This window comes from Phascolarctos cinereus, unplaced genomic scaffold, assembly GCF_003287225.1.
Source record: "Phascolarctos cinereus isolate Bilbo 61053 unplaced genomic scaffold, phaCin_HiC Scaffold_5;HRSCAF=322, whole genome shotgun sequence".
NCBI classification, from domain to species: domain Eukaryota; kingdom Metazoa; phylum Chordata; class Mammalia; order Diprotodontia; family Phascolarctidae; genus Phascolarctos; species Phascolarctos cinereus.
This window is the reverse complement of record NW_027555958.1, coordinates 142,150,878-142,171,709: the sequence shown is the minus strand read 5'-3', so window position 1 is coordinate 142,171,709 and position 20,832 is coordinate 142,150,878. Positions and strand designations below refer to the sequence as shown.

Genomic DNA, 20,832 nt, shown 5'->3' with positions numbered 1-20,832 from the left:
TACGTGATAATTTTGCTATATATTTAAAAGGAATAGGAGGTTGTACATAATCCATTTGAAGTTTCATCTGCAATCATATGTTTTTCATTCTAGTATGTTATGGAAATTCTTGTTTTATTTCATAAATTAAAAATAAAATAAATAAAATTTTTAAAAAATAAAGTGCACTGAGAAGCTCCCACCCCCATCCAATACATCTCTCCCCTATCATCCTGCCATGGTCTCAAACTCCCATCCAAAAAAAGCATTGCTTTGGATTAAGGCATTGCCCTCTCTAGTAATTTATTTTATTTTATTTTTTTAGGCAATTGGAATTAAGTGACTTGCCCAGGGTCACACAGCTAGTAAGTGTCATGTGTTTGGTCTGAGGCCTGATTCGAACTCAGGCCCTCTGGCACTCTATTCACTGTGCCACCTAGCTGCCCCTGAGTTCATTTTTTTTAAAAATGCAAATATATCCTGGCTGTAGCAACACATATATAACATCATGTTGTTTAATTAATTAAGGGGAGCTAACCAAGCCAGTCCTTTCAAAAGATTTAGGAACAGGACACAGGCCAGATTTGTTCTGAAGTAATAGGATTGAAGAATATTGGGGGACTAGACCTGGATAGAGTGCTGTACTGAGGATTCCAGAGGAGCAAAAAATGATACTTAGTAGTTGGGTAGATATAGCCAATGTTACCTACCTCACATTTTTTTGTGACTGATTTTAGCCCGGATTTACTAGTAGGTGTAAATTTTATAACACCTAGCATGGTGCTATTTTTCGTTATTTCAGTCATGTCAGACTCTTTGTGACCCCATTTGGGATTTTCTTGATAAATATATTACAGTGGTTTGCCATTTCCTTCTCTAGCTCATTTTACAGATGAGGAAACTAAGGCAAGCAGGGTTAAGTGACTTGCCCAGGGTCACACAGATAGTAAATGTCTGAGGCTAGATTTGAACTCAGAAAGAAGAATCTTCCTGACTCCACTCTATCTACTGAGCCACCTAGCTACCCACAGTGCTATGTACACACTAGAAAATGTTAGATGAATTGAAATGGATATTGGACTGAGTGGCTGTATTCTTATATTAATATAATGATTTCTGTTAGAACAGGTGGTAGAGTTTTTATTACACATACACTTCAGTGAATCAAAAAGCTATTTGTTGAATGAGCAAGTGAGAGAAGAAAATGGGGATAACTGACTTGGATCAGTGTTTTCCTACCTCCGATTTTCCTAACTAGACAAAGAAAGAAAAACAACTTAACATTTAAAAGAAGTGATGATCTCAAAGGTGATGGTCATTAAAAATCTGATAATCCTGCTAATATTGAAATAGGTAACTATTTGTTTGATCTAGAACAAACCACCTACCTACCTATTCTGGCCTCATTTTTCCCATCTCTATAATGAAACAAGATGAGCTCAAATAGAAACAGGGGCCACTAAATCATACATAAGGATCCCGGGGTGGGGCTACATATTGACTTAGAAAACTACCTATTAACATTATCTATGTTTTATTGTATTTTTATTTATTTTGTTAAATGTTTCCCAATTACATTTTAATCTGGTTCAGGCCCACTCTGGAGTGCTGTGAACTCCGTGGGCAATTGTTTGTTTTTGTCTTTTTTGGCTAGGCAATAGGGTTAAGTGATTTGCCCAGGATCACACAGCTAGTAAGTGTTATGTGTCTGAGGCTGGATTTGAATTCAGGTCCTCCTGAATCCAGGGCCGATGCTCTATCCACTGCATCACCTAGCTGCCCCCGCCCCCCATGGGCAGTTGTTTGACACTGCTGGATTAGATGATCTTTAAGGACTTTGAGATGCTGTGATAGATATATAAATCACCTTTTCTTTCTAACTACCTTCCCAGCATTTAGAACATCCAAAGGATACTTACTGTTCATTGTACTGCTCTACAATTTTGAATGTAATTAGTACCAACTTCCCTTTACAATGAAATAAAATGGAACTTTTTTTAGAGCATGAAAACATCATAAGAAATGACATCTTACCTGTCAATTTTCAAGTTAAGGCTCCAAATCTGAATAACAAACTCTCTATGATACCAAAGGACTTGTTATTATCATCATTCTTCCATATCTTTATTCTTAGTAGCAGGTTTCTTTTCCCTTTCTATGTTTTGAGGTAGTCAGTCAGTCCATCAATAAACATTTATTAAGTGCCTACTATGTGCCAGGCACTGTGCTGAGCACTAAGGATACAAAAAGGGGTAAACACAGTGCCTGACCTCAAGGAGGTCACAATCTAAGAAGCAGGGCTGTGTGTGTGTGTGTGTGTGTGTGTGTGTGTGTGTGTGTGTGTGTTTGCATGTGTGTTTGTGAGAGAGAGAGAGAGAGACAGAGAGACAGAGACAGAGACAGAGAGAGACAGAGAGAGAGAAACTCTACTTTCCAGGCAAACCAGACTACTTACTATTACCCAATGTCAATTCCAGGTCAACTGCTACTTCCTCCAAGAACCATGCCATTCAGTTTAGACCTCTCATACCTTTATGTTCAGATTTGACTTCTACTAGATTATGAATCCACACAGAGTTGCAAAGGACCTCTGAGGCTTCTGCTCCAACCTGTCCCTTTACGGCAATTTTGGCTATATAATGACCAGCAAGTGATTTTTCACCCTTCCAGTGATACAAGAGCCAATATTTGTTGGGACAGCCCAGCTCCTTGGAGCAGGGGCCAATCCCCAGTGCTTAGCATAATACACAGTACACAGAATAAGTATCTGACAATTTTTTTTAATTGAATTTCATTTTTATACATTGCATTTCCCCAACCATCAGAGTAGGGTATTTCAAGCAGTATGAATATTCAAATTCAAATACTACAGAAGTGTCAAATACACTTTCCCCGGGCCCATATGCCCAACACCACTCAAGTGTAGCCTGAACTAGATTCAAATTTAATACTGACAAGTAAACAAAAATATAACAGAACACAGATAATATTAATATGGTGTTTTGTAAGTCAACATATACGGTTTAGTGATTCCTTTTCTGTTTGAGTTTAAAACCACTGGACTAGAATATTCCTACCTCCTCCCCATATCACTGTTTAGTCAGCTGCCAAGTCTAACTGGTGCCACCTTACCTACTATCCCTAAGTAACATGAGTTCAGTACAATCTATTATCATACTTATATAATTTTCAAAATATGCATCATGGTACACAAGAAAGGATGCTATATTGAGAGTTAAAGAACCTGGGTTTAACTTCTTGCTCTACCTTTTACTACTTGTATGATCTTTGGCAACTATTTAACCTTTCTAGGTCTTTATTTCTTGATCTGTAAAATTAAGGGGTTGGTATATTTGAGAAACAAGGTCTTTTCTCGTCCTAAACCTATGATCTGGTGTAATCAGAGTCATTTAAATAAAGGTTCAAGAGTGATTTGGTAATATGGTATAAACAGTACAATACATGGGAAATCGTCAGGAGAAGTAGGGTAAGAAAGTTACCAGGGTCCCAGGGTCAGAAAGCAAGAAGACGGTTCTTTAAAAAAATAGAATTGGACATAAAGAAAGAAGGAATTTTGAAGACAAACTTGCAATGCAATATATTTTTGCAAATTAGCTATTCATTGATATAGCACTAGTCAATGTGAGAAGAATTAATAAAGCTGGTGAAATTTCTTACAGCAAAAGTTCTTAGCCTGGAATCCACAGACCCCCAAGGAGTTTATGAATATATTTTAGGGGGCCTATGAATTTGCATAGGAAAAATGCATCTTTAATTTTTATAAATCTTACATTTTCTTTGTAACCTATTTATTTTATTTTATGCATTTGAAAACCTTATTCCAAGAAGGGGTCCACAGGTTTCACTAGACTGCCAAAAGAGTCCATGACACAAACAAAGGTTAAGAAAAGGAGATTAAAACACTCTAATACTGGACATGGAAAGAAAACCATTAGTTAACCACTTCATGGGTTCAGAGTGCTTGCACCAACATTGGTAATTCAACCCCAGCAAAGCTTTCAGCAATCAGCATTGCTCCTCATTGCACAAAGAGTTGGGGAGGAATTTTTTCCCACTTATTCTCCCTGCCCTCCCCCTCCCCTTTTCTCTTTTCTTTCCCTTAAATCCACTTCATAGAAAGCCTGCAGGTCAAGCTGCCTTAAAACAGATATTCTGACCAAAGGCTGAATGTACTTCTGGAGTCCATGCCTAAGAGGGAAATATCAAAATAAAGACTTCCAAGTAACCCTGGATATTTACAGACGAGACATATGCCAGCTGACTAGCTATGTTTAGAATGGCCGAGGAGCATTTAGATTTGTTTCCTGTAGAAGTATCTGGGACTGATGAGGTGATGTTTACACAAATGTGAGGATGAAGTCACCAGGATATTTTTACTTGATATACAGATATGTTATTAATCCTTTCTCCCCATCCCCCTCTTCCACCCTATTAGGTCAGTAGGACCACAGAATATATGTGGCATTATGACTTTCTATAATCTAAATACTCTTGTGTCAGTCCTTTAAAAAAACAAGTCTTTCCATGAAACATTTTCTCTTTATGCTGCTTGCCACATTTAAAAAGTAATAATGTGCAATTCAATAGATTCTATCTTGTTAAATGCCTTTGTTGGCTGTGGTCTCACCTATAAATGGATTATGTTGCTATTTCCAGTCAGATAATTCTTCTTTCGCAAATATGGAATCTGCCTTTCATTTTATTTGTTATTTCTAGGCATAAGGTTCTGCTCAATCCTACCCCCTCTCCTAGAAATGATCTCTTTCTCTTTCAAGATCTCTTATAGAATTTGTAACACTCTTATGCCTTTATCACACTCTAATTTTTATTCTGGTGTAGAGAGAGACTTGGGAGCAGCTAGATTGCTCAGCGGATAGAGCACTGTGCCTGGAGTCAGGAAGATCTGAATTCAAACTCAGACATTTACCAGCTGTGTGACCCTGGGCAAGTCACTTAACCTCAGTTTGTCTTAATCCTCTGCAGAAGGAAATGGCAAACCATTCCAGTATCTTTGCCAAGAAAATTCCATAGACAGTACCATTGATGACAAAGAGTCAAGCACTACTGATCAACTTCTCAACCTTCCCAGTCATCTACATTCTCCAGCAGCATTTTTGGGCAACTAGGTGGTACAGCGGATAAAGTGCCAGGCCTGGAGTCAGGAAGACCCCTCTTCATGAGTTCTAATCTGGCCCCAGACACTTACTAGCTGTGTGATTCTGGGCAAGTCACTTAACCTTGTTTACTTCAGTTTCCTCATCTATAAAATGAACTGGAGAAGGCCTAACAAAGACATAACTATGAATTTGAAGAATGGAGGACAATGATCTTGTCTTCTTTGCTTAACTTCTGTTCTGGCTTAAATTCATGCGCATGCCAAACCAGAGAGGATTTGAGGAGTATCCCAGAGTATGTACTGCTAAGTTTTATCCTCAAAGCTAAGAATATAAAGACTAAAAGGGACAATCTTTGCTCTCAAGGAACTTATAGTTTGTTTCAGGAGATAAGGCAGATACACCATGAACCATAGTAGCACTTCCTTTCACAAGAGAAGTCCCCAGAATTACTATCTGGTTCATAGTTCTCTGGGGATCTATCTTTACTCAAAATCGATAATTCAATAATTCAATAATCTCTACTGCTATATTTTTTCTTTAGTCAGCGATATTTTCTTATTTCTTGTTCCATAAAATTAGGGAGTTGGTATAATTGAGCAACAAGGTCTTTTTTAGTCCTAAACCTATGATACAGTGTAATTAAAGTAATTTAAAGAGGATCAAGAGTGATGTATCACAATAAGACAAAAGAGCAAAATAAATGGTGTAAAAATCAGCAAAAATACAAAACTATCCTCATTCATAAATTACCAAATGGTATAATTTTAAAATCTCAAAGAATCAACAAAGAAAACAAATTGAGGAATAGCTTCATTAAGTTAGCAGAATGCAAAATAAATCTGCAAATATAATTTACATTCTGTATGCTACTAACAAAAAGCAGAAACATAAATTTCATTCAAAATAACTAAAAACATATAAACATGAAGCAATTACAGATTTATATGAATACAACTACAAAATACTCTTTGCATAAATAAAGGGAGACAAATAATTGTAAAGTTAGTCAATCCTCATAATTGGGCTGTGTCAATAATATAAAGATAACAATACTACCTAAATTAATTTATGGATTTTGTACTCTACCAATCAAATTGCAGAGGTGATATTTTGTAGAATGCAGAAAAATTATTTTGGAAAAATAAAATGTTCATCATATCAAGGAATATATAAGGGAAAAGAGCTAATGGAGACCCCTACTGTAAAGAAATTGTCATCAAAATTATTTGATACTGGTTAAAAACAACAGCAAGAACTGGGAAATAAGATATATAGGAAATGAGGTATAGAAATCTATCCTGCCCTACAGGAAAATTGAAGGGAAAGGGGATAAGAGAAGGGGGGGAGATAGAAGGGAGGGCAAATCATGGGAAGGGGTATTCAGAATGCATGCCATCTTGGGGTGGGGGGACAGATGAGATGGGGAGAACATTTGGAACTCAAAATCTTGTGGAAGTGAATGTTGAAAACTAAAAATAAATAAATTAATTAAAAAAACAACAAAATAGATCAGTGACAAGCTAAAGGAGTAAGAAAGAGAAGAAATTTCAAACATTAGCCTAGCTTTTGATAAACTCAAGAATATAAATTGCTGAGGATAGAGTTTTGTTTTTGATAAGTACTGATGAGAAATCTGAAAAGCAAATCATCAAAAATTAGGATTGGCTAAGCACCTTATACCACATACCACAAAAACTCCAAATAGATATATAAACTAAATATGGAAGGTCGCAGCATAAAAAAAATAGAAAAGAATAAGTGAGGTATCTTTCACAATGGATAAGGGTAAAATTCTTACTAAAATAAAATATTTTCACCAACTGTGATCAAAATCTGATATCCAAAATATATGGGGAATTGACATAACTATGTAACACTAAGGGCCATGCCCCAGTAGAGAAGTGATTTAAAAATATGTTCGGTTTTCCAAAGAATTGCTAACTATAAGTGAACACACGAAAACATGCTCCACATTTCTAATACTATGAGAAATGCAAATTAAACCACTCTGAGGATTTGCCTCACATCCTGAAATCTGGCAAAGGTGACAAAAAAAAGGAACAATCAATGTTAGAGGTGTTGTGGGAAGACAAAGACACAGGAATATTTTTGGTAAAGTTGTGAAGTTAATGATATGTCTCCAATTGACAAATAGTCTAAGGATATCAAAAATCAGTTTTCAAGAGAAGAAACCCAGGCTATCTATGGCTCTGTAAAAATGCTTCAAATCATTCATAATTAGAGAAATGCAAATTAAAGCAATTCTGAGATTCCATCCCTTATCCATCAAATTGGCAAAGACTACATAAAAAGAAAATAATAAATATTGGAGAAAATTTGGGGAAAAGAGCACATTTTCCAATTGATAAATAGTCAAAGGATATGAACAGGTAGTTTTCAGAAGAAGAAATCAAAGCTATCTAAAGTCGTATAAAAATGCTCAAAATCACAGTTGATTTATTGTTCTTCAGTCATTTCAGTGGTGTCCAACTCTTTATAACCCCATTTGTTTTTTTCTGGGCAAAAATACTGCAGTGCTTTGTCATTTCCTTCTCCAGTTCATTTTACAGATGAGGAAATTGAGGCAAAGTTAAGTGACTTGCCCAGTGTCATGCAGCTATTAAGTGTCTGAGGCCAAATTTGAACTCTGAAAGGGGAGTCTTTCTGACTTCAAGGTGAACACTCTATCTATCTAGCTGCACAAATCATTACTGATTAGAGAAATGTGAATTAAAACAACTTTGAGGTGCCATCTCATACCTATTGGATTGGTTAACATGACAGAAAAGGAAAATGACAAATACTGGACCAAAAGTGGGATACTAATGTGCTGTGGGAGTTGAAGGGAGGGGAGTTGCTAACTGGGCCGACCATTCTGGAGAATGATTGGAACTATTCCCAAAGTGCTAGCAAACTTCTGAAAACTACCTATCCTTTGACCCAGCAAAACCACTACAATATCCCAAAGAGATAAAAGAAAAAAAGAACAAAGACCTATATGTACAAAAATATTTATAGCAGCTCTTTTGTAGTGACAAAGAATTGGAAATTGAGAGGATGCCCTTTAATTGGGGAATGGCTGAATAAGTTGTGGTGTATGATTATGATGGAATACTACTGTGCAGTAAGAAATGATAAGAAGGATGGTTTCAGAAAAACTTGGGAAGACATCATCTAATGCAAAGTGCAGTGAGCAGGACCAGGGAAACATTATACACAGTAACAGCAATTTTGTATGATGATCAACTGTAAGAGACTTGGCTATTCTGATGAATGCAATGATCCAAGATGATTTCAAAGGACTTATGACTAAAAATGCCATCTACCTCCAGAGAGAAAACTGATAAATCTGAATGCATATTTTTTTCTGAATGCGTATTGAAGCATATGTTTTTCACTTTATTTTTCTCACTTTTTTGTAACATGGCTAAAATGGAAATATGTTTTGCATGATTTCACACGTATAATTGATAACACATTTCTTGCCTTTTCAATGAGTGGGAGAGATTTGGGAGGGGGGACAGAATTCAAAACTGAATTTTTTTAAAAAATGACTGTTAAAAATATATAATAAATTTGCTTTTTTAAAAGAAAAACTCCATACTTAAATAAATTTTCCTTACCATTATTGTTTCCAAGGCATGTTTTAAATATGTAAGTTTTCCATGTGGATATCAAATTCTTACAAGAGTATTCTTGGACATATATCCATTTGCAATATATGAATAAGCTATGAGCATAGAATTGATCAGAGGCTTTGTGATAATCAACAAAGGTAATATATGGATTATTGTTATGGTATTTTGGGGGCAACTTGTTCAGCATTTAATTGATAATAAATTGCTCTTCACACCTGGACCTTTTTTTTTTGTCTTCAGTCCATTTCAAGAACACTTGTAGTTTGCATGCTTTAATGATCAGTACGTCTGCACAGAAGCATTTTTGGAAGGTAGAGTTTTGGTATTGCTGATTTGCTCCAAGGTATCTTTCCCTCCTGTGATATCAGCACAGTGCCTGGCACATAATAAATTTTTTATCTAGCTCTCTTTCTCTCTATCTATCTACTAGTCCATGAAGAAGTACCAATACTCAACTATTTTCTGTGTCAAGCTGATCATCAAAGTGATGTTGCAAAGAACCAGACGGCAACCCTGCACCTCTCAGTCTATTGCTCACTGTTACAGGAGCAAGTTCATCATACTGGCCAGGGAACTTACTTACTTAATGGTGTTACCAGAGCCCAACTTGTTGATTTAATGGTTGGTTTTGGTTGAGCAACCAAATTTCCATTTAGACTAATTTCATAGTGGTCTTCATTAAAAAAAAAACACAATAAGACCCAAATTTCCCTCACTCATGTCTGTTTTAGATTGTAATGTCAGGGGCTATATCTATATAATTCCTTTTGTTCACGTCCTATAGTTATATTATCATTTTATCTATACAAGTAGTGTGCAAAGAGAAATAATAATAGTAGCAGCTAACATTTATATAGCACTTATCATATGCTAAGCACTTTACAATTTTTCCTAATTTGATCTTCATAATAACCTGTTGTTAAAATGGTTGTGACTTCTTGGGCCCCTTGAAAGGGTTTTTAGGAGTCCCAGGGACCCTGGGACCATATTTGGAGAACCACTGTCTTACTCCATTCTAGGTGTTGTGCTAAGTACTGAGGATACAAAGAAAAAAACAGAAAAGAATCTCTGTCCTCAAGGAGGACACATTCAATCAGGGGAGATATGTTCTTGGCTTCTTTATCATATCATTTACTCATATTGACCTAGTGGTCCACTAAAATTTCCAGATCATTTTCAGATTAGCTGCTACATAGGTACATGTCTTCACCCTTTACACTTTTGAAGATGCTTCCTTAAATCTAAGAGTAAGACTTTCAAGTTATCCTTGTAAAATTTAATTGCGTTTATCCAACTGTTCTAATTTGTCAATATCTTTTTTTGAATCCTGACTGTCATCAAGTACTCTAGCTGATCCTCTCAGTTTTATGTTATGCTTATATTACTGGCAAATTTAGGAAGCAAGTATTTGGTTAAGTCATCAAGAAATAACTGATTAACCCTATAGCCTTGATCAATATAATATAAATTAGAGACTAAAAAAGTAACTCTTTAGGATTCCATAATCCTAGAAAGCATTTAGTTTTCTTGAATAGCTTTAAAGTAAATTAACCAAAACATATCACTTTCATAGATTATAGATTTAGAGCTGAAAGAAAATTTAGAAAGATCATCTAGCCCAATGCCCTCACTTTACTGATGCAGAAATTCAGGCCTAGAGAGGTTAACTGACTTTTTTGGTGTCACTTAGGGAGTAAGTGGCAGATACAGGATTTAAACCCAGGCTTTCTGACTCCCTCTAATTCTCTTTCTACTGTACTATAACAAATCCATGAAGCTTTCATATATGGTACTTATTATGAGGGATTTTGTTTATGAAAATTCACTCTCAGGTATTCACTGAACAGTGGCTCTAAATTAGATCAATATCCATGACTAAATGTCTACATTCTTGTCCATTATTTGACAATGAGGCTAGTGGCTTCAGCACTGACCTGATATTGTTAGCGATGTAGTTCTATGACCAGCTGTTCCCCCTCATACCTCAGAGAGCACTTTGTACCATTTCTATCTTATCCCCCCTTCCACACTGAAAGCTTCTTGGAGGAAGGGATCAAGTCTGATCTAATCTTCACTATTTCCCTAGGACCCAGCATAGTATTCTTTACACAGGAAGCACTCTAAAAATTTATTGAATGGGTGAATGAATGTATATTAACTTGTTGCTTGAAAAATATACTGTGGTTAAAAGCCATTCCCAAGTTATCGAAATAACTATCTAACTTTGCTTTGACCATGTCAATGACAACATGGTGGCATTAAGTTAATGTCTCTGGGTTCAGATCTTAGCTCTACATGACCTTGGGTAAGTCATCCTATCTCTCTATACCTAAGCTTCCTCAGTTATAACAGGAGGGTTATAACAAATGACCTAGAAGATCTATTCCAGGCCTAGCTCTGTAATCCTGTGAGCCCAAAATTTTTGAATCACAAAATTGAGGTACCTGGCATTCACATGTTGCCTGTGAGATTACTTTACATATTTAATGAAGCCTATTAATAGCAGTATTTAGAGAACCACAGAAATAGTGTTGTGTAACTCACTATTATTTAACAGGGTGGATGATTATTTTGGCATTTAAATAAACCACAAGCCAGAGTGTTTATAGACTCAAAGGACTTTTCCAGTCATTTCATCCCTTTGGAGAAAGACGCTACCACCCTGTAGAAGTAAATTTCTTTTGATGAGCTAAAAGACAAACACCCAACCCCTTCATTCTCCTATTGTTGCCTGCTGTGCCTCAGGACTCTTCCCCAGGTTTCCTTGCCACTGTGATGTAAGTCTACCACAGACCCCCAAAGAGCTGTCCGTTGAAGCTGCTTGCCCTTTGAACCTGTTTCCTCTCAGGAGTAGTTTGGATGGTGTACAAATTAAAAAGCCAGAGAGAGGATTGATGATTGGGGCTGTCCACTGCCTGGAGTAAGCCAAGGATAGAGGGCCAGGAATGCCAAGAAGCCACACATTCCATTAATAGCTGAGCAAAGCAGCCACAAGCTATTGACTGCTCTGACAGAGAGAACCCCCAGGTGCTAAGTGTTTAGCCCATGAAAAAAAAAAAAAGGTGCTGCAAGGCTCAATTCAGACTTTCAGCCCTTTAAGCTAGGCCTATGATCTCAGAGGATGGCTTCAAATAAAAATGGATCTGCTTCCTCTGTGCTTTCAAGAGAGGAGTTAATCTTTATCATGACAACTTAAGGCCATGGTCCAGTTTGAATGGCACCCACTACAGATGCATTTCATCTCATGTTTTGTTTTGTTTTGTTTTCCTATTGAATCTTAACCCTTCCTGAAGTCCCACAGAACCCTGTTGCCTTTGGAAGAACTTGCTATCATTCTTGGTATATTTTAATAGTACAATTCAGCCAGACTTTGAAATTGTGAAGTGAAAGTCTCTGTTTCTACCTACCTACTTTTAAAAAGGTAAGGACAGTGATGCCACATTTCCTTAATGAATGAACAGATGAAAACTACAAAGAACACTACTATCACTTACTATTGACTTTCTAAGAAGCATCCTCTCTAGCTTAGGAGGGGGTAGGCTTTTCTGCTCCAGAACTAAGTTATACACAGAATTATAGATGTAAAACTGGAAAAGACTTCAGAGGCCATCCAGCACAACCCCTTCATTTTAGAGTTAAGGAAACTGAGGCCTAGGGGACTTAAGAGGTCTGTCCAAGGTCACAGTAAAAGTATCAAAGATTGTATATGAACCCAAGTCCTCAGACTTTGGAGCCAATGACCTCTCCAATGTACCTCTTTTCCCTATGAAGGGGATCCTTATTAGCTGAATATGCTGACATTTTAAAAATAACTCCCATGGTATTTTCACACCCATGACACAAGATGTTAAACTATATTCAACACTGGGGGAAATGTGGCTGACAGAACTCTATTGGCAGAGTGAAGATGTAGGGTGATTAAATTCCACTGTTGATTTCTGGGTATTTGCCAGGTGTGTGAGAGAGGTGAAATTGTGATGAAGTTGATACCTACAGAAAACTCATGTCATTCTCAATTATTCTATATTTAATCCTTTTATCTATCCCCACATCAGAGACCTTCAAACATTTTTTTATCCTGTGAGTCCTCTATACTTTAACCCTCCACTCCTCACTCTTCCCTCCCTCTCCAAAAAGGCTATAGTTGATCCCTTCAGTACTGCTACAAAACAGGTGTTTTGATGTCTGTATAGGCAGTCTTCCTTGAAGGCTTCCAGGAACTGTTTAAAGACGGATAGGACCATTTCCATAGTCTGAGAAACACACAACCCTCAATAAGAGAGAGGCTTTAAAAGTCAGGGAGAGAAAAAAGCAAGCTCTGAAACATTGTTCAAATATTCTAGATACATGTACAATAAGAAAAACATTGCTCTCTGAAAGAATGGCCAATAGAGACACTCAGTTCTATCACCTTTTAAAAGATCATAGCTTGAAAGGCTCTTTAGAGGCCGGTTAGTGCAATCTTCATTTTACACATAAGAAAATGGAGATTGAGAGAGGTTAAGTGACTTAACCAAGATCATACAGGTAACAAGGTGTAGAGGCAAGATTTGAACCTACGTTCTTTGCTTCCAAGTCCAACTTTCTTTCCACTGACCTATGCTGCTTCTTTTAGCTTAAATCCTTCATCTGCCAAATATACAGCCTAGTCAAAGTCAGAATAAACACATTATACATCTCTCTATTGCTTATTCCAGCTAGGCAGCTCAGTAGATAGAGTACTAGGCCTGAAGTCAAGAAGACCTGGGTTCAAATCCAACCTCAGGCACTTACTAGCTGTGTGAGCAAGTCACTTAATCCTATTTGCTTCAGTTTCCTCCTCTGTAAAACGAGCTAGAGAAAGAAACTACAAACCGCTCCAGTATCTTTGCCGAGGAAACCCTAACTGGTCACCAAGGATTGGTATGAATGAAAACAACTAAACAACATGTACCTATAATGCACAATGAAGTATGAGATTTGTTCAGCAACATTCATTCAAAATATGCCAAATACATACTGAAGGCCTTCTATTTCCAGAACACTGGACTAAAAGATGTTAGAGGTGGGGCAGCTAGGTGGCACAGTGGATAGAGCACCAGCCCTGAAGTCAGGAGGACCTGAGTTCAAATCCAGCCTCAGACATATAACACTCACTAGCTGTGTGAATGCCTTGCCAAAAAAAAAAAAAACAAACAAAACCACAAACAAACTAGAGGAGATACAAAATCTACAGAAGACATTGTCCTCATCCTTACGGAGTTTGTGATATTGATATATTGGCTCAGGTTCACTGTTTCAAGTGTACTTGTTTTGTCTCACTCAAAGACTGTACCTTTTGGCAAAGAATCAAGTTTTATGTTGTCATTGTCGTTTTTGTAGGCCCCATAAATTAATGAAGGACTAGTGACATGACAGGTGTTCATACTTGTTAATTACTATTCTGGGCTAAACCTTCTTGGTTAAATTCAAGAACGTGTTCTATTTATAGGATGTTAAAACTGGGAGAGATATTAAAATCATCTAATCCAACATCTTCATTTTATAGTCAAGGAAACTAATCCCAGAGGGGTGGGATGATTAATCCAGAGTCACACAGTGGTGACACTGGGATTAGATGCTGGGTGTCCCTAACCCCAGCCTATGGCTTTTTCCTTGATTACCTTCCCTTTAGTTTATTCGTAAAATGGCCAATTAGTGCTTGCACACTAGAATGATTTATATAAATCCCTGCACCCCTATCCCACGCCATACCTGGATCTGTGGTTTTATTAATGCATCAGACTCCTAGGAAAGGAACTCCTTCTATCAACGCAGATCAGCCCACAATCTGCAAATCTGTGCCTGGGGCACAAAGACTTAAGTAATTTGCCAAGAGTCATCATGCTAGTTAGTGCCAGAGGCAGGATTGAAACTTTGTTATTGGGGCAGCTAGGTGGCAATGGATAGAGCACTGGAGTTCAAATCCAGCCTCAGATGCATAACACTCACTAGCTGTGTGATCCTGGGCTTCACTTAACCTTGTTGCCTAAACAAACAAACAAACAAACAAACAAACAAACAAAAGAAACTTTGTTCTGTGTCTCTTTCCTTTTCTTAATAGGCCACAATTCATTACTCTACTCCTGAATGAGGAAACTGATTATTGTATAGTAGAGAATTCTCGTGGTAACAGTCACTAATCATTTGTCACTGATATTCAGTTCATATGAAATTCCTGACTTGTTTAGTATCTTGGTTTTGTTATAGCCTGAGCCACTACCAAGTACTTTGACACTTGGAACAGGTATTCAAAAAGGGCATTCCTTATTTAGGTATATCCCATCTCCCCCCAGAGAATGCAAGCTTCTTAAGAGCAAGGACTATTTTATTTTTGCCTTTTGATATCTAGCATCTAGCACAGTGCCTGATACAACAACGTGTTGTTGTTGTTGAGATGTTTCAATCACGTCTGACTCTTCCTGACCCCATTTGGGACTTTTTGGTAAAGATACTAGAGTAGTTTGCCATTTCCTTCTCCAGCTCATTTTACAGATGAGAAAACCAAAGCAAACAGGGTTAAGTGACTTGGCCAGGGTCATACAGCTAGTAAGTGTCTGAGGCCAGATTTAAACTCAGATCTTCCTGACTCCAGGTCTGGCATTCTATCCACTGTGCCTAGATACCTAATACATAGTAGGCACTTAATAGATGTTTGTAGCTTGGTTGATTGACTAATTGATTGATACTTATCAAGCAGCAGGAAACATACCTTCAATTATGGTGAACAAGAAGGTGACATCAGAGGCAGCTAGGCGGCACAGTGAATAGAGCACCGGCCCTAAAGTCAGGAGTACCTGAGTCCAAATCCGGCCTCAGACCGAACACTTGACACTTAGTAGCTATGTGACCCTGGGCAAGTCACTTAACCCCAATTGCCTAAAACAAAACAAAAAAATTTGACATCAGTCCACCCACTAGCTTCATATTTTAATTATTTAAATTAAATTTTAATTATTTAAATATTTTAATTAATTGATTAATTGAATTGAATTAATTTTTAAATTGAATTAATTATTCTTACTAAATAGGTCTAAGGTCTATTTTTCTCTGGTGCTAAAAGATTGTAAGTGCTGTCCACACTGCCTCTATTTGAAACTTTTGGGAAAAGCCCAGTGCTTTGCATAGTGCTTTTCACATAAGTGCTTAATAAATGTTTCTTAATTGTTGTCCATCACCCAAGTTATGGACTACTATTCAAAATCAGATCATTAAACAAAGTCAATTCTTATTCATACAATAGGATCCCATTTTAATGTGGTTTGTTTTCACGCTGATGCCAACACAAAATTAGTTTAAGAGCAAGAATTCAATAAAAGGCCAAAGAATAAAAACACGCAATTCTCAAAAGAAGAAACAGAAAGTATTAACAACCACATAAAGAGCTACTCCAAATCATTAATGAGAAAAGCAATGTAAATTACAACAACCTAGCTTTCTCCTCAGAGCCAGAAATTTGAAAAAGATGTCAAAATGTCACTATTTGAGGGGCAACACTCTCCTGTTGAAAGACAGATACATTATTGATGGATCTGTGAATGGGTCCAACCATTATGGGAAGCTGGATAGAATTATGTTAGGGATGGGGGTGGGGGAGGAATTAAAACATCTATGTCTTTTGACCCAGAGTTCCGACCATTGGGAATATACCCCTCAAGAAGATAGACAGAAAAGTCCCATCAATAATGTACGTGGACAATGGATAAACAAATTGTGGTACATAAATGGAACACCATTGTGACTTAGAAAATGATGAGTATGATGAATTCTGAAAGACATGGGAAGACTGATATGAACTGATATATTATGAAGTATGTAATAAGCTCAGTAAGTACAACAACATAAATGGGAAAAACCCAATAAAATGGAATAGAATGTTTTGTAACTATAATGGCCAAGCCCAGAGAGAAGAAATGAGAAAATGTGCCTTTCTTCTTTCATTGGTGAGGTGGAGGGGGACGATGAATATTCAATGTCGCCTATACAGTCTTTCATAGTTGATATGTTGCTTGGTTTTGCTGAATTGATTTTTTAAAATTGGTTTTATTTGTTACAAGGTATGGCTCACTTGGTTAGAGGAAGGGATTATTCAGAATTAAATATAATGTAAAAGCAAAAGGTATCAACAAAACTTTCTTTAGGTTAATCATGTTCCCTCAAATATAACAACAATATAACAAATGCCTAATATAATACAATTGTATTGAAACATGATGTTATGTCTTTCCCTGTTATTATGTTATTTCCTGAAACCATTGTTATAAAAAATACTCCATTGCATTAAGCATCAATGTAATCAATTAAGTAAACAAAAAGTCACCACCAATTTATGTATATGTGACCTATATTAGTGCACTAGTTGCAATTTCTACTTAAAAATCGAACTATAGGGAATATATCATGAGTGAACACTTACTTTTTTGATTGGTGTTAGTGCTAATAGATTTTAACTTACAAATCATTAGGGTAATTTCTCAGTTCCTCCACTCTTCCTTCTGATTGCATATAATATTAAACATCAAAATTGGAATGATCTGGAGAAGGCTGCTGACCAAGAGTTAAAATCTCAGAAATCAAAATTCCAAAAGCCCTAAAAATGAAAAGGACAATTATCACATTCTCAACCACTCTACAGATACGTAATATACACTTACCTATTCCTACAGGTAATAATCTGGAGTGTTTACAACATCTGGTGGACATCTGCCTGGTAGCAGTTGAACTAATTTTCCCTTAAAAGATTAGCAAGAAATTCAAAATCAGGGTTGAGCTTATGTCTAGGCAGAACAGGCAACTGCCTGACACGATTCATCAAGAAACTATTGGCCCCACCTGACTTATGTCTAAAATTTTGCTGGTCAGAAATTAACATCATTAATATAAGAATTTGATACCTGTAAAGTGCAGATCTTCCAGGAGGTGAGGGATAAAGTGAAGATTTTAAGCTGTGATCATCTGGGAACTTAAAAAAAAAAGGTACAACCTGGAACCAATAAAAATAGTAATAATAAAGATGAAGAAGATAATTATAATTAACATTTGTATTGTATCATATCTATTACTTATGAGCAATTAACTGATTAATTAGCTTGTAAGATAAATTAGAAAAGCTGAAGTATTATTCCCATTTCATAGATGAGGAAGTAGAGGCTCAGTGAGATGAAGTGATTTGTTTATAATTACATGATAGTAGTGGAGCAAAGTCTCAAATTCAAGTCTTTTGATTCCAAGTCCAGTCAGTATTATTTCCATTACTCTACATTGCCTTTCCAGTGAAGCGTGCCCCAAACTTTTCAATTTTGCATTTGCCCAGTTCCACTTAAACCTTACGGAAATTCAAGCAAGTCAACAGAATCTAAAAATTCGAAGGAAGCTCTAATCCAGAGTGGACATAGACATCATCTAATCCAAAACGTACCTAAATAGGAATCCTTTCTACAATATTGCTGATAAGACCTCTGGTGATGGGGAAAGCAGTTTATTCCACTTGAAGGAACTGTAATTGTTAGGAATTTTTTTCTTACATCTTAACAAGATACCTTAGTCTGCAACTCTGACTTACTGCTTCTGGATTTGTCCTCTGAGACATAAAAATTAGACTCCTCCGTCTTCCACATTACAACCCTTCAAATTCCTGAAAACACCTATTGTGTCTCTTCCTTGATCTTTAATTCTTTGGGCTAAACATCTCCATTTTCCTCCAATATGTCATATTTTAACTGATCTTGTAAGTGGTTCAATGGTCAGAAATCTAACATGAATGGGCTTGTGGTCTTTTGGAGTTAACACATATTTGTTTTCCCCTCATCACCATGGACAGTGGTGAGTTCATCACACTTAACAGAAGACTATACCCTTTAGTTGTTGTTCAGTTATGTCCAACTCTTTGTGACCCCATTTGGGGTTTTCTTGGAAGAGATACTGGAGTGGTTGTTCACCATTTCCTTGTTCAGCTCATTTTATAGATAAGGAAACTGAGGCAAGCAGGGTTAAAGTAGCTTGCCCAGGGTCACACTAGTAAGTGAATGAAACTGAATTTGGACTCAGGAAGATGAGTCTTCCTGACTCCAGGCCTTTTACTTAGCCTGTCATTTTTTTAGGTATATGACTTTAGTCATATAGTCCATATCGTCCATATGGTCCATATAGCCATAAAGTCCACATACCCCTAAATTAGTGACCACATACTCCTAAAATATCACACTAATTTATGCTGGTCATGTGCTCCCAACTCTAGATTATAAACAAGTTTAAATTAAAGATGCATATTTTATTTACTTTAGCAACGAAGGATTGATGTTGCCACTATAACAGGAGACAGTGTGGTATAATACAAAGAGTACTTGATAAACATCAGGAGACTTGAATTTGAGTCCCACCTTTTTCAGTGAATAGCTGTGTGATCCAGGCAAGTTACCTAATTGCTCAGGGCAGAACCATAACTAGGGTAATTTCATGAGATGATACAATCATAGATTCAGACCTAGAAGGAACCTTAGAGGTCATCTAGGTCAAGTTCTTCATTTTACAGATGAGGAAAGGAGAGCCCAGAAAGGGTGAGTAATTTATCCAATGTCATACAGGTAGCAGTTTTCAGAGGTAGGATTTGCAGCCAGGTCCTAAGGCTCCAGAACCAATGGTATTTCTACTGTATGCAATGCCTAAGGTGCCAAATTTAGAGGGCACCCAAATTAGTGGGGAACTAACTATATTTGTAATCTTTTAGGAGTATGGAGACAGTTTACATCTAATTAGCAAGAATAATTATTTAAAATAGAAAGCTACAAGATAGTAGAATGGAGGGAGCTCCTTTTCACCTGCACCCTGTTTCTCTCGCCAGCCTATCATTCAGTGGAGTGTATTCTGAGCTTCTCACATGTCTCATGCCACACAAGGAGGGCATATATTATGTTCTGGTTTCCACAAGTATGAAGATTCCTAGTTATAGGCAATCTCAGAGCCTGTTTTTCTGTAGGCAAAATGAGAGTATCAGGCTTTAGAAGTGATTTCAAAAGTTCCTTCCATTGCTAACATCCTACAACTATTTTTGGTCTTTGCTGGTATTTGTTGTAGTTCATCACACTGGAATTTGCCACCATGCTTACTGTATATCTGATTGAGTAGTAAATATTCCATCAATCAAAGTTTCTGGAGCCAACCAATGAACCAGAAGTAGCCCTTCCCCCTCTTCCTGTAGTGATTATTTTTATAGATGTCTCTGGCAAGTCCAAAGTCCTCAATTTTCACTATCCGGGATGGACTGGTATAGTGTTTCATTGACACAAGGCAGTTCCAAGTAGCCAGTTCTCTGCTACGGAATGGAAAACCATGAACATAAACCATGATGAGAGCAGAGAGCTAGTACAGTTAGTACAGAGGTCCATAGGCCTCGCCTTCAAAAATACTCGACCAAAAACAAGGCCAAGTTTCTCCCTTGACCCTCACTAGGACGCAGATCAACAGTTTTTCAAATGTTTTGGTCTTATGACCCCTTTATACTCCTAAAAATTTCTGAGGACCCAAAAGAACTTTTGTTCATGTGGGTCATATCTATCAGTTTTTATCATATTACAAAACAAAACTGATAAATGTTTTAAATATTTATTAATTAATTTTAAAATAACAATAATGAACCTACTACCTGTTAATATAAATATTTTTCTGAAAAATAACTATGTTTTAAAAAAATTTTCATGAGAAGAGTAGCAGTTTTACATATCATTGAAATTTATAAATTATTGCAAATCAGACAGTAGGATTCTCATACCTGCTTCTGCATTCATTCAATCTGTTGCAATATGATGTTTTGATAGAAGTAATGAAGAAAATCTTGCCTCACTCAGATATGTAGTTGGAAAAGGAAAGACAATTTTAATAAGCATATGATATCTTGACTTCCCAGGCTGTCTTAGAAAGGGTTTTAGGGACCCCTGGTCATACAGGGACCACACTTTGAGAACTGTCAAATAGATCACTATAAAAAGCTTTTGGGGGAAACTCATCTGTGTTCTAATACAAATGTAAGTAATAAATTAATCTTGTATAACTCACTCAAACCT

The 20,832-nt window shown here is 36.7% G+C and overlaps 1 protein-coding gene across 1 annotated transcript in view; it reads right to left on the bottom strand.

Moving 5' to 3' along the window:
* Window positions 1-17,224: 17,224 nt before the first annotated feature.
* Window positions 17,225-20,832, bottom strand: part of ROS1 (ROS proto-oncogene 1, receptor tyrosine kinase) — a 114,564-nt gene continuing 110,956 nt past the window's right edge. Inside the window, 3 exon segments of the mRNA XM_078155568.1 lie at window positions 17,225-17,363; window positions 19,870-19,960; window positions 19,963-20,081. Of these exon segments, the coding sequence (XP_078011694.1) occupies window positions 17,225-17,363; window positions 19,870-19,960; window positions 19,963-20,081 (349 nt within the window).